The sequence below is a fragment of the Harpegnathos saltator genome, unplaced genomic scaffold, assembly GCF_003227715.2.
Source record: "Harpegnathos saltator strain DR-91 unplaced genomic scaffold, Hsal_v8.6 scaffold128, whole genome shotgun sequence".
NCBI lineage: Eukaryota > Metazoa > Arthropoda > Insecta > Hymenoptera > Formicidae > Harpegnathos > Harpegnathos saltator.
In genome coordinates, this window is record NW_020229904.1 from 109,296 (window position 1) to 121,941 (window position 12,646).

General features: G+C 36.1%; 1 protein-coding gene across 5 annotated transcripts; it reads right to left on the minus strand.

The window, feature by feature from the left end:
* Window positions 1–2,384: 2,384 nt before the first annotated feature.
* On the minus strand, window positions 2,385–7,489 carry LOC105185666 (uncharacterized). 5 transcript variants are annotated; one of them, XM_011145321.3, is made up of 5 exons: window positions 7,153–7,489; window positions 6,958–7,050; window positions 6,614–6,775; window positions 6,293–6,530; window positions 2,399–4,735 (listed from the first exon to the last, which is right to left on the minus strand). In XM_011145321.3, the coding sequence occupies exons 1-5, from the start codon at window positions 7,220–7,222 to the stop codon at window positions 2,680–2,682; spliced, it is 2,619 nt and encodes an 872-aa protein (XP_011143623.1). In that variant the 5' UTR covers window positions 7,223–7,489; the 3' UTR covers window positions 2,399–2,679. The 5 variants fall into 5 exon arrangements, with proteins under 5 accessions (XP_011143624.2, XP_025163363.1, XP_011143625.1 ...); XM_025307578.1 differs by lacking the exons at window positions 6,958–7,050; window positions 7,153–7,489 and having other exon boundaries at window positions 2,398–4,735; window positions 6,293–6,406; window positions 6,489–6,530; window positions 6,614–6,769; XM_011145323.3 differs by lacking the exons at window positions 6,958–7,050; window positions 7,153–7,489 and having other exon boundaries at window positions 2,398–4,735; window positions 6,293–6,406; window positions 6,486–6,530; window positions 6,614–6,769.
* Window positions 7,490–12,646: the final 5,157 nt, after the last annotated feature.

A 12,646-nucleotide genomic window follows, 5' to 3' on the forward strand; every position in this document is an offset into this window, starting at 1 on the left:
ATATTAAATTTATTCGGACAGCTCAATGGATCCTCGAATGAGATTGAAACATTTACAGCCTGACATTTAGAGGAAACGAGTTCAACGGCCTGCTTTAAAACTTATGTTATGTAAATAATATTAAATCTAATGTTACTTAGCCTGTCAAAAATCAATTTACTTTTTTAGTATGATATCCTTCTTTCCAAAACTTACATACTCGTTCCATACACATAGACACGCATACACATACAAACAATTCGTGACATATGCAGTACGTATATTAGAAATAATATATCTTATATTAGCACTTATATTTATAACATGTATATATGCATATATAAATGCATCATTTGAATAATCGTTGCATATAATCTATCATGACAATATAGAAGTCTAAACACTTGGTTGTGTGTGTGTACATATATACGGAATATCATGTTTTTATATACAAATTTATATCATTATTACATAATATTTTATATACAGAGTGTTTCAAATTCACTTTTTACCCACAATTTTTTTATTAGCAATTTGGAGTCTAAATATTTCCTAAATAAAGACGAGATCGAGTATTCTTTAGTTATGAGTGTTAAAAATTGGGTTTTTCAGAAACAAAGTTTTAGAAATGTAAATAGAAAGTAATTCTGTTTTTTATTTAATTTAGGGATTTTATTTTATTTAGGGATGGATTCTAAATTTTATTAGACTCATGATTTGAATACTGGTTACATATATAATATACATATATAACCGATATAATAAATTAATAACTAGAAACAAATGATGAACTTTTTGATATTTCCACTAGGAAAAATTTGATTCTAAATTGGTCGAAAACTTGTAATGAAAAATGACCGACTTTCGATGGAGATGAAGTAAAAAACTGTTTTTCTTGTGCATAGCAAAAAAGAATCATTTTTGTATCTAATACATATAATTCAATTTTATATATTTTTAGGCCTTTCGCTATTATAAGGAATGGAACAACAGTTAATTGTTTGCTGTATATTGTATTATCTTTATGTCATATGCATATACAACATAAAAATAAATAAATTCAGCATCTGAGTTGTATCAAGAAAATTTATATATTTATATTGAATATAACTATATAATACACACAATAATAATATCACGTAATATATAATTTTTAAATAATATAATCGTAAAAGCTTCTTTAAGAACTTAATTCCCCGTCGTGAATTTAATTATTGTAATTTATGTTAATGAGACCGTCGTTATTGTGAAATTTGAAATATGGAAATATCAAAGGATATATTTTTTATCACTATACTTTACTATATATTTATATATCATACTTAGCTTTTATATGTGATATTTCCATTCTTCAAATATAATTTTGATGTCTAGGCATTTTTGCCTATCCTAGGAAATATTAGTAAATCATTAATAAAACATCCTTTATTAACAAAAGGTCGAAATGGCAAGATTTTTAATATATCTGCCAAGTAAGCGTAACGCATATTAATTAAATGGATAAGAATATAAAATCAATTGTAACGTTGTCCTCTATAAATTCAACTATAATAAATATAGAGTTTATATCAATCAAGAACAAGTATTCAAAAAACTTAGGAAAACTATTGGTCGCTAAATTTCAATAGCGGATACATTTGAAAGAAATTTTTTTTAAGCGCTTGTATTTTAAGCGGATATGTTTGAAAGAAAAAAATTTTTTTTAAGCGTTTTTAACAAAGTTCTTTTTTACTACATTCTTCTTTTTACTACAAGCGACTTAACACTTTTAACACGTTGAGTGGTATATTATTCATATTTAGTTATAATTAATTTAATTCATATTCATATTTATCTTGTCTAACCAGATGCAACTGGCGATATAGTAATCTGACTGTGTATACAACTGTGCATAGCAGCCAGAAAGTTCGAGTCTAGTGAGATTTATACACACTCGAATTTAGCTTGATACTCAATGTGTTAAGAATGTATTTGAAGAAAAAAAGAGAAAAGTCGTCCTACTTTCTTTCGATGATAAATTTTTTTATTTATTACCTCCGAATTGTCAATAATTTTTTCATTTAAAAATGAAACATTAGGAAGATAAAATTATATCATTTACAATGTGCATTATCCTGAATAATTGTCTTCAAGATATATCGAAATATTTTTATAAAATATAAAAATGCCAAGTGATCACATCTTTACAAAGTAAATTAAATCTGCTTTAAACGATCTATAATTCGCGATAAAGTTCTGGACAAATTTTTACTCAGGAAATTTAATATGCTATAATATATACTATATAATATATAAATATATATTACATAATACATTAAAGAATCGGTAAAATGTCTTTTTTTATAATAATTAAAGCATGAAGAACAGAAATTATATCAAGAGAGATGTTATATTTCAATATGATAGAATTGAACAGAAAATGGCACTTTTTAAATCTCAATCATTTTAATTAAATATTATATTGAACATAGTATAGTCACTCTCATATGTAATTTGAAATCCAGTAGTACCTCAATAAATTATGAATTCACAAATAAAGACTTTACAATAATAATATTATAAATAAATATTTCGTTGCATATTACTTTCTCTCTCGTACATTATAGATCGTCTGAAACAGACTTTATCTTAAACTACAGCTGTAAATTGAAACACTGAAGTATTTACGTAAAGTTGCACATAATTTAATGAAGTCTTTCATTAACCATCAATAATTGTACAATCCTCCTCGATTTCCATTATAGCTACTTCGGCCTTTACTTTGTCATTAGCATTTTTGCTTGAGTTCACATCATCATTATTTAACGTTGTCGCACCATTCCGAACTTTCTGCAGTTCTATTTGTTGAATCTCTTCGGTAGGTCGTATATTCACAACTCGTATTTTATTATTAGAGTCCAAGTCATTAATCTGCGTAATTTTCTTGCAATCCGTTGTATTCGCTGATTCATTGGCTTCATCGCAAACTACAGAATCAGTGAAACTGTCCGAGCTCCCTTCTTGTTTGCAATTTACCGATTGCTCAACAGATTCAATTAACAAATCGATATTTTGACGAAAATGTAAAGTATGCGAATCTGCGGCTGTCAATTTTTCGAAGGTTTTGTCCGAATCTTCCCATTCTTTCATATCTTCCGTTTTGATGCCATAACCTTCTTGCTGCAAATAAAAGATAAACTGCTCTTGGTATTTGTCAAAGTTCTTATTGGGTATTTTTATAGACTCCAAGACACTTTTGTCCGTCTGCTCATTATGCAGGGTTTTTTTCAACAAAGAGTAACTGATACATTTCTCATAATCCCTCGAAACAACATCGTACACCTGAATCGCTTTGTTCTCAGACGTAATCGCACTATCACCAACACCACGATGCTGTAGATCCTTTTTAAACATTAATAAGTCCTTAAGAATGTTGCTAGATTTAATATCATCAGATGATTCCATAATCCAACATTCCGATTCCTCGTAATCAGATTCAGTATCAGATTCATTGATGCAAGTCATATGTAGAGGAATATCTACATCTGCTTGCAGCACCACTGTACTTTGATTAGTCGATGACACTTCAGTCTCAGTCTTCTGGGATCTTTTCCATTTATTATATTCACGTATTACTCTATCGTTAATGTGCGCCAACTGAAAAATTGTATCGTGCATACTTCGGTGGAACCGTTTGATTTTCTGCTCCATCATTGATTTGATATTCTCAGTTCCAACTGTCTCGTTATCGGGTAAAATAAAGAAATTTTGCATATTCTCTTTTACATTGCCCAAAAAAGTGTCGAGCTCTTGACTATGTGTTAGCATCACTTTGCTGAATGTGGAAGGCTGTTTCTTGAGAGATGTATACATCTCTCTCAGAGGTTGGTCTTCTTTTATCTCAATGTCATTTTCTGTACTAAAAAGAGCAACAGGTATTATCTTGTTGAAAGAAACATCTATTATATCCGCAAAATTTTTCCTGTTGTCGGTCGTCATATTATCATGCTGCTCGACGATTTTCAGCTCATCGTCGGAATCGCTATCAATTTCGATTATATTAGGAGTCAATGTTACTGCATCTGATGCTTTTGCTTTTGGAAGAATAAACCGAGATGAGTAACGATTGTTCGATAGAGATACCATTGCATTCGTTGAATTTCGAAGAGATTGAGACTGAGCCTGATAGTTTTGCACTTGCGATGCTGGTGGCGATGGCAGAATGATATGATGAAACGCGGAGTTCATCGGTCGAACGTAAGTGGTAGATGCTGAGGTTTGATTTATGATGGCCGTATGATACAAGGAAGGTGATATTACACCGGAATCGTATCGCATTGATGCGGCAGAATCAATCATATTTATCGCATTCGGCGGTGGAATAATGATTTTTTCCGGTTGTTCGACTGCTGCTTCTTGACATCCAGCCTTATTCGGTTGCTCGTACTGTGAATAAACTGTCTGTGGCTCATTCGGCTGATTGCTCAATAATGGAGGCGGACGTGGTCTAATAGGGATTGGCGGATATATCGTGCGCACTGGTTTCGTCCCATTTGTTGTGCTATACCTCGGTTTATTTTTCTTGTATGGTTTACGTTTCACAGTTATTGGTATTCCGTTAATTTTAGGAATATATGTTTCATCTTCTTCCTCAGAATTAGACTCGAGTCTTCGTTTTTGTCTGCGTTTACTCCTGCGTGGACAACATTCAGATTCATCCAAATTCATTTTCTCCTGAATCTCTTCTGAGCTCATATTTTTCTCCTTTTCTAGTATACTAAAACATATCACAACCAATTCAAATTAAATACATATATACATATAATTACAGGAAAATGTCTAAAAATTAAAAAAATACATAACATCTTAACAATGTCTTATTTTTCTAGCAGTTTTGTCCTTGAATGGACAATAAAGTGACATAATATACTAGGGTTATATGATAAGTCTGGTAAAAAAGCAAGTGAAACATTTTTTTTAAAGAAAATACATTTTTACTTTTCAACATAGTCTCCATTAAGGTCGATACATTTGGTCCAGCGAGTTTCCAATGTTTTAATACTATTAGAAAAATTGGCTGTCTGAAAATTTGCAAAATATTTATTGATGGCAGTGATGACTTTTTCATTCGACAAATATTTCTTCCTACTGAGCAAGATTTTCAAACTTGGGAACAAAAAGAAGTCACACGGGGCCAAATCTGGTGAATAGGGTGGATGAGGAACCAATTCAAAACCCAATTCGTGTAATTTTGCCATTGCGACGGTCGATTCGTGAAACGACGTGTCATCTTGATGGAAGAGCACCTTTTCGCACATTAACCCTGGCCGTTTGTTTTTTAGTTCTTCTTTCAAACGGTTCAATAATTTTGCATAGTACTCTCCTGTTATTGTCTTACCCTTTTGTAAACAATCAATCAGGATAATTCCTTGGGAATCCCAAAAAATAGTGACCATCACCTTTTCAGCTGACAAAAGAGTCTTCTTTGGCGCACTTTTACCAAGCATTTTTTTGGCATTTTGCTTTGACTGCTCCTTCGACTTAGAAGTGTAGTAATAAATCCAAATTTCGCCCACAGTCACGTATCGACGCCAAAAATACGGATCGCACTCAAGCATCGTTAAACACTGCCTTGAAATGTTCTTTCGTATGAATTTTTCATCGATAGTCAACAATCGCGGCACCCATTGTGTACACAATTTTTTCATATGCAATTTTTCATATAGGATGTTATACACTCGTTCTGTCGAGATGCCTACGGCCTGAGCGATCTCACGCAATTTCACTCGACGATCTTCCCTGATCATATCATACATTTTTTCTACCATATTCGACGTGGTAACCTCAACTGAGCGCGTTTTAATGCAGGATCGGCCACGTTTAAATTCTTTTATCCAGAAATATATGGTCTTCAACGTAGGAGCAGAGTCCCTATGAATTTCATCTAACTTGGCTTTGATCTTTGCTGCTGTCCACTTTTTTAAATAAAAGTATTTTATCATTTCACGGATATCGTTTCTTTCCATTTTTGTGGCAACCGTAACCGCTACACCACTCGCTTCAAACGACTACCGCACGTGAACAACACGTTACTTCTAACTGAAATTCGGCCTTAAGGGTTATGAAGAGTGGAATTTTTCAGGTCACTAAATGGATTGTAGCGCCATCTCATAAAAATTTACCAAACTTATCAAACGACCCTTCCAAATTCTTAAAATTCTCCTTTATCTTTATGTCATTTTTGTCATTAAATGGACAATAAATAATATGGCGTTGAGTAGATATAAATAATATAATAAAAATAATATAATAAAAATAATTAAATTTCTAATACCTTGTTACTGTTTGTACATGTTGAAGCAGAGCCCAACACACAGCCCTCGCATCATATAAATCAGTCGGGTTGCATACAAAGCATTGCCATTTTTCATCAGCTTCAATTTTCTTCCTTATCAAAGATGCAAAGTTTCTCCTTATACATTTATAACAAAATGTATTACTACAATAAGAGCAGCAATATAAATTACCACCATTTGCACACCATCTACAGAACATATCTGTAGCATCATCTCCTGAAAATATAACAGAGAAACATGAAATATAAACATTTATTCCAATAGATATACTTTATAAAAAAACATAATTAATTATTCACCTTGCTCAAAGGTTCCATCTCCATAAAACTCACGACATCTCGCACATAACAATGTACGAAGTACAGGATGTACCAACATGTTATGAGCCTGAGATGGAGCAGAACCAATATGTATATCACAAGCTGTACAATGGAGCTTGCGGTATCGTACAGATGCTATATCTACAATATATAAGAACCAAATGCTCACATGATACAATAATTTTCATAAAATTTGCAAGTATTGATCTCTTATGATATCGCAAATTTATATACAGTACAGTACATAAGAATAATATATAAAGGGCATCAGATCAAACTGTAAGCTATACGTTATAAGTAACGAGTATATTCAAGAAGCTGACCATTGCCAAATGTTATTCGATAATAGTCTGCTTCCTCCTGAGAGACCGGTACAGGTTCTATTGTGGTACTGGACGTTTGATCCCTTGGTGTCACTAAAATGATAAGACAGGTAGTTAGGTTAGAATGTGTGCATTTAATTATCCAGGTGCGAGAGATGCGTTCCGCGTTATCTTTCGCGAAGACGTTGGGCTTACCGTTCTCTTTGATGTCCACCTCTACTTTCACTTCCTTCACTTGTACTTCCAACATACTTGAGATATCCATGACTGTATTTTGTTGCTCAAGCCGAATAGTATATGATTGTCGGCAGAAGCGATCGTTTCAAAACAACATGACTTACTATGCCGCCATTTCCAACGTTACGGAAGTACTTTAATGCAGTATACTATTAAAGGATCACATTTAAGAGACAGTACAGGGCATCAATAATACCATTAATCCAACAGGATAGGAATTCGAATAGACTAGTTCATTCAAAGTGGGATTGTGACAGAGATAGAAAAAAGGGTGAGGGAAGGGAAAGAGAGGGAGAGGGAGAGAGAGAGGGAGAGAGAGAGAGAGAGTAATTGAGAAAGAGGGAGAGAAAGAAAAGAAAGAAGAGAGAGAGAGAGAGATTTAAAAAAATCTTCAAACTATTTATGAGGACTTCCCGTCATCATTCATCAACTGCATAATTATATTCATAAAATTTAATTCCAGATTAGATAATTTCGTAGGTTTGTTTTTCTGTTGCTGAATTACTGTGTAAAGTCCTAAATAAGCTGCGTTCCGAAATTCACTGCCAGTACTGAAAATACATAGTTAGTGTCACATATACTATAGAATTTCAGTGCTGGCAGTGAATATCGGGACGCAGCCATAGTAGCAGCAGAGAGTAACCTGAGAGCGGCCAATACGACATTTTCTGCGACACCGACTTTCCGCACTGGGAAAGGACGCCATCTGCATCCATTTTGAGAGGGGAACTACGATAGTACATTGGTACTTTCAGGTCTCGGTGGTAAAATCTGCATATGGTGGAAGTCCATGCTACATCCACTTTCAGGCGGTTTATGTCCGTGCTGCAATGACAGTTGCCATCTCTATGCCAGACTATGGCCGGTGGTCTAAAAAGAGCGGGGGAGAGGGAGGGAGGAGCAGAAAAAATAAAAGTACGTATTAAATGTTAAATCTTCGAATATATATTGCCGTATCAAAGTCTCTTCTATAATAAACAATTTGACATGTATGGAGACGCATAATGTATCGTTGTCCGCGTCCCGTTCACTTCGTCTTGTTTTTTAATTCAGCATCCCGTCCGCTCCTGACATTCGCTCGTGGCACTGATAGTGGCCGTCGGTGAGCATTCGATCCGCTCGGAGGAGCACGTGTTATTCACTTAACTAACGTGACGAGACTCCGATTATAAATATCCCGCGAATCGACGAAATATTTGAACTTTTCAAAAAAGCATCAAAGAAAATCACGTTAAAGTTGTCATGGGTAAAATCTCACCCCGGTATATATTTTCTTATTTTCGAAATAAAAAAAGCCAAACGAATGCAATTAAATGTTATTTATCATCATTGAATATTAAATGAAAAGTAGAAGAGTTATTGTCCGCAGCGGATAATCTCCCTGTATAAAATGTCGAACTGAAACATATTAAAAAGTATTGACATTTTGAATACGTCTGAATTCTGCTTTCTGATCCGAAGAAAGGGAAAATAAAAAGTATTAGTTCTCATTAAATTTCACCGCGCTAAATGCGAGATGGCAGTAGTGAATGCTTCGCATTAACAAGGATTCAATTCGTTTCAAATATGCCTTGTATTCAATCGCAATCGATAATTTTTAAATGCGAACTTTCGTATTGAAAAATATTCACTTCTTCTCCTAATCGTTTTCAGATTCAGAGGCATACAAGATTTTCACGTTCTATTCCCCGTCGCATTAAAAAATATTCACCCGCGATCCAATCTGAGAGCAGAATTCACGACAAAATCTCGTGAATGCGAAACAATACTTTTAAATACGACATTTTATACAGGACTAATATTTAATAAGAGCGCGACTAAATTCGCATAGGATGAAATTCCATTCTTTAACGCTACCATGACCTTTAATTATTCTCTGAAAACGGCGTCACAACAACTTACACTCTGTACAATTAGTTGCTAACACATTTTCTAATCGTATACATTCCTCTTTAATTATCATAAAGCTAACAAATGTCCGATGCTTCGACAGAGTAATTTTCTTTATTTTCAGTAATCAATAAATAGAGTGCATCAATGTCGCGTACAGTTGAAAGGCCTCCTCGCATTCCCCTCGTCGTTCCGGAACCTTTGAGAAAAGAAGAGACGCCCAAGGGCAAGTCTCTCTTACTTCAACCGCCGCCGAGGCCCGCAATGTTTACATCGCATCGATTGTGTTGATCGACTCGCGAGCGACGACACTTTTTGTCCTTCGCATTAATACTCGCGCGCCTCGCGTACTCGACTTCATTCCATCAGCAGCAGCTGTGCGCGACGCGCTCGTCACTTCCGTGTAATTGAAAGAAATGTATCTCGTCGGTCCTCGAGATAATCGGCATTGTGTCGGCATCGCGTTGATTAACCGCACAGTCGAATCGTGAGTATCGGCATTGCATGAGAGCGTGAGAGCGAGTGAAATCCGAAGGACTCCAGCAGCCGGGAAGCAGGATGTCGGCAGCGATACGTCACGTTTCCAGGTACGTGAAATCATTTATTATGCGGGAGATCTCCGATAACGAGAGCGGACGTTTGATGAATTTTCCGGGAATAAGAAGTCGGAATTTCGCGCTCGGCATTCACGATCCGATTAGTAATCATGACTTAATGAATCTGCAATTATTCTCGTCAATCTCTGTCTATCTATTTATTGCGTTGTTTTATACAAGAGATATTGATCCAGACAGAGATTGATAACAGTCCATGAACGCGGATCTCTAATTCATCATGTTTTCAATCAAATATTCTGGATAATTCCCAAATGTGTGAGTATTGTGTAGGATATTCAACAACGTCTTATATCGCTTGTTAGACTGTGACCTTTTTTGTTTTCGGTCAGCGCTTCTTTCAAGTCTGTTTCATCTCGTTACGGGATCTAAATTTAAATGTCCATTCGTGAAAGAGTATTTTCGAGACCACACAACTGTTGTCTCCGTCACTTCCGTTGTTCTTGTTGTCATTTTTTTTTCATCAACTCTTTCAAGAACTCCAAGTTCTATCTAGACTTTCAATGTCAATGAAGAAAAAAAAACCCGTAGCGAATATTCTCCATTCATCCTGACCAAACATTCTTTCTCTACCGCAGCTTACCAACTAGGAACGCTAAATTTTTGTTCCAGACGTTGCGGAAAGCAAGTCCGGACGCGGACGCGGACGCGGATGCCCCACCGGAAGATCTGGTTCGGGCAGAGCAGGGTCGGCCGAAAGGTACAGTTTACAAGTTTCTTACACATCTGTGTTCAACCCTTTACAATCTTTGCCTTTGCAACTTGTTCCTCATCAGCTCTCTTGAAAGCTTCATGTCTCATTTAAATTTTCAATGTTGGAACAAAAATATAAAGATAAAAATCCCATATCAAAATATTTCCGTATTTTCGATTCGTCTCGGTCAAAGATATTCTCTCTCTAGCGCAGATTATCAACTGGGAAAACTACTTTTCTGTTTCAGTTGTTGCGGAAAGCAACAGCAATCCGGCGGACGCGGATGCCGCACCGGAGGATCAGGTTCGGGCCAAGCAGAGTCGGTCGGAAGGTAAAGTTTACAAGTTTCCTACACATCTGTGTTCAACCCTTTACGATCTTTGCCTTTGCAACTTGTTCCTCATCAGCTCTCTTGAGAGCTTCAAGTTTCATTTAAATTTTCAATGTTGGAACAAAAATATAAAGATAAAAATTTTGTATCAAAATATTTCCGTATTTTCGATTCATCCCGATCAAAGATATTATTCTCTCTCTACCGCAGGTTATTAACCGAGAAAATTATTTTTCTGTTTCAGTTGTTGCGGAAAGCAACAGCAATCCGGCGTACGCGGATGCTGCACCGGAGGATCCGGTTCGGGCCAAGCAGAGTCGGCTTGAAGGTAAGTTTATTATCTCTCTGTCCTCTGTTTGACCCTTGGCGATCTAGAGCTGGGACATAATTTCCGGCTCGACTTGAATTACGATTGCAGAAGGTAAACTACTCTCTTACTCATCCGCATTCGTTGGTACAAATCTGATGAGCAAATGTGAATTTTTTGTTACAGAGTTGAAGCGGAACGTGGCCGGCTCTGACTGCAAGTCGTTTCGGTGAGTCAAAATGAAAAGAGAAACAATATTCTGCATGACGGATGTGGGACTAAAAATATCGTTCGAGTCAATGCGAATTGCAAATAGATTCTTGCATGTGTGTGTTTGTGACGTTGAATAAAATACATTACTCGAAACAATCAGGGGATTACTTAATCAATAGCCTGCATTACATACGAGATTTAAAATACCGAATGATTCTCTTTTGATGTTCAGTCATCTGAATAAGAGATATTCATATTTACAAACGCGATACGGTTATTAGCTGCTTTATTTTCATTTTTCAAGCGGACCGCAGAATTATTTAACTACAATTATCTGATAATATTCAATTGTCCATGTAAAATATATTCCTACGCATAAATGCCGATACCGTTGGTTACTTTTCCTTTATTTCCAAAACCAAATCAGGCTGTAGAATTATTCGGCAATATTGTCCATTCATTACGATCCCTATTGTCTCGAGTAGCGTATAATGCGCGCAGAAATTGCGCCAGCGCACGCCGAGCTTGAGGTATCCTCGCTCGCGTGCCTTTAAATATCGCGACCGCGGTTATCAATATACGCGTTTTTACCTGCGCTGCTAACAAAGAAAGCTTAAATTCTCATTTCGCCAAAGTATCGCGAACGTAAGCTTCGTCGTGACGAAACTATCGTGCGTGAAAACTTTCTCTCTCTCTCTCTCTCTCTCTCTCTCTCTCTCTCTCTCTCTCTTCGCGCTCCCTTGGGGTGACCGGTTTCTGATTGTTTAATCTCTCCTCATATGCATTCGCGAATATTTCACTCGTAGATATTGATACTCCTGCATTTTCGCGACTTTTCAGACGCGATCGCGAAAAGTGCCGTAAAAATCCGTTGGACGAGTCGATAAATTTTCACACGGCTCTCGCTCCTCGCCGATCGAGTTTATTTAGAATCCGTTTCGCAGCGCATAAAAAGTTTCCACCGATGTTGACGTAAAACGTTCGTTAATTGACGCAAATATCGCCGCTCTAATACAAATGTCGACCGCGTCGCGGAAGTGTTGCGAAAGTGTAGCAATCAACGTGGGACGCACTGCAAGATGGATGCTGCGCGACATGGAGAGCGGCAGCGGACATGGGCGGACATTGGTGGATCTGGTTGGATGTAACGGGACATCATCAATATCATCATCGGTGAGCGTTTGACTCAATGCTCGCAGAGAGCTCTTTTATTATTACATTGTGCATGCCGCAAATTTGCATTGACTTTTGTCGAACGAGAAATATAATGAATTATTGCCATATATTATGGCCATATATTGTTGCCATATATTGTTGCCATATATTGTTGCCATATATTGTTGCCGTATATTGTTGCCGTATATTGTTGCCATATATTATTGCCACATATTGCCATGTATTAT

Bases quoted from the DNA above. Each gene is read 5' to 3' on its own strand.
- LOC105185666 (XM_011145322.3), bottom strand. From the start codon at position 5,984: ATGGAAAGAAACGATATCCGTGAAATGATAAAATACTTTTATTTAAAA. The intron at 4,736-4,956 runs GTAAAAATGTAT...GATATGTTTTAG, and splicing joins AATGGAGACTATGTTGAAAA to TATACTAGAAAAGGAGAAAA.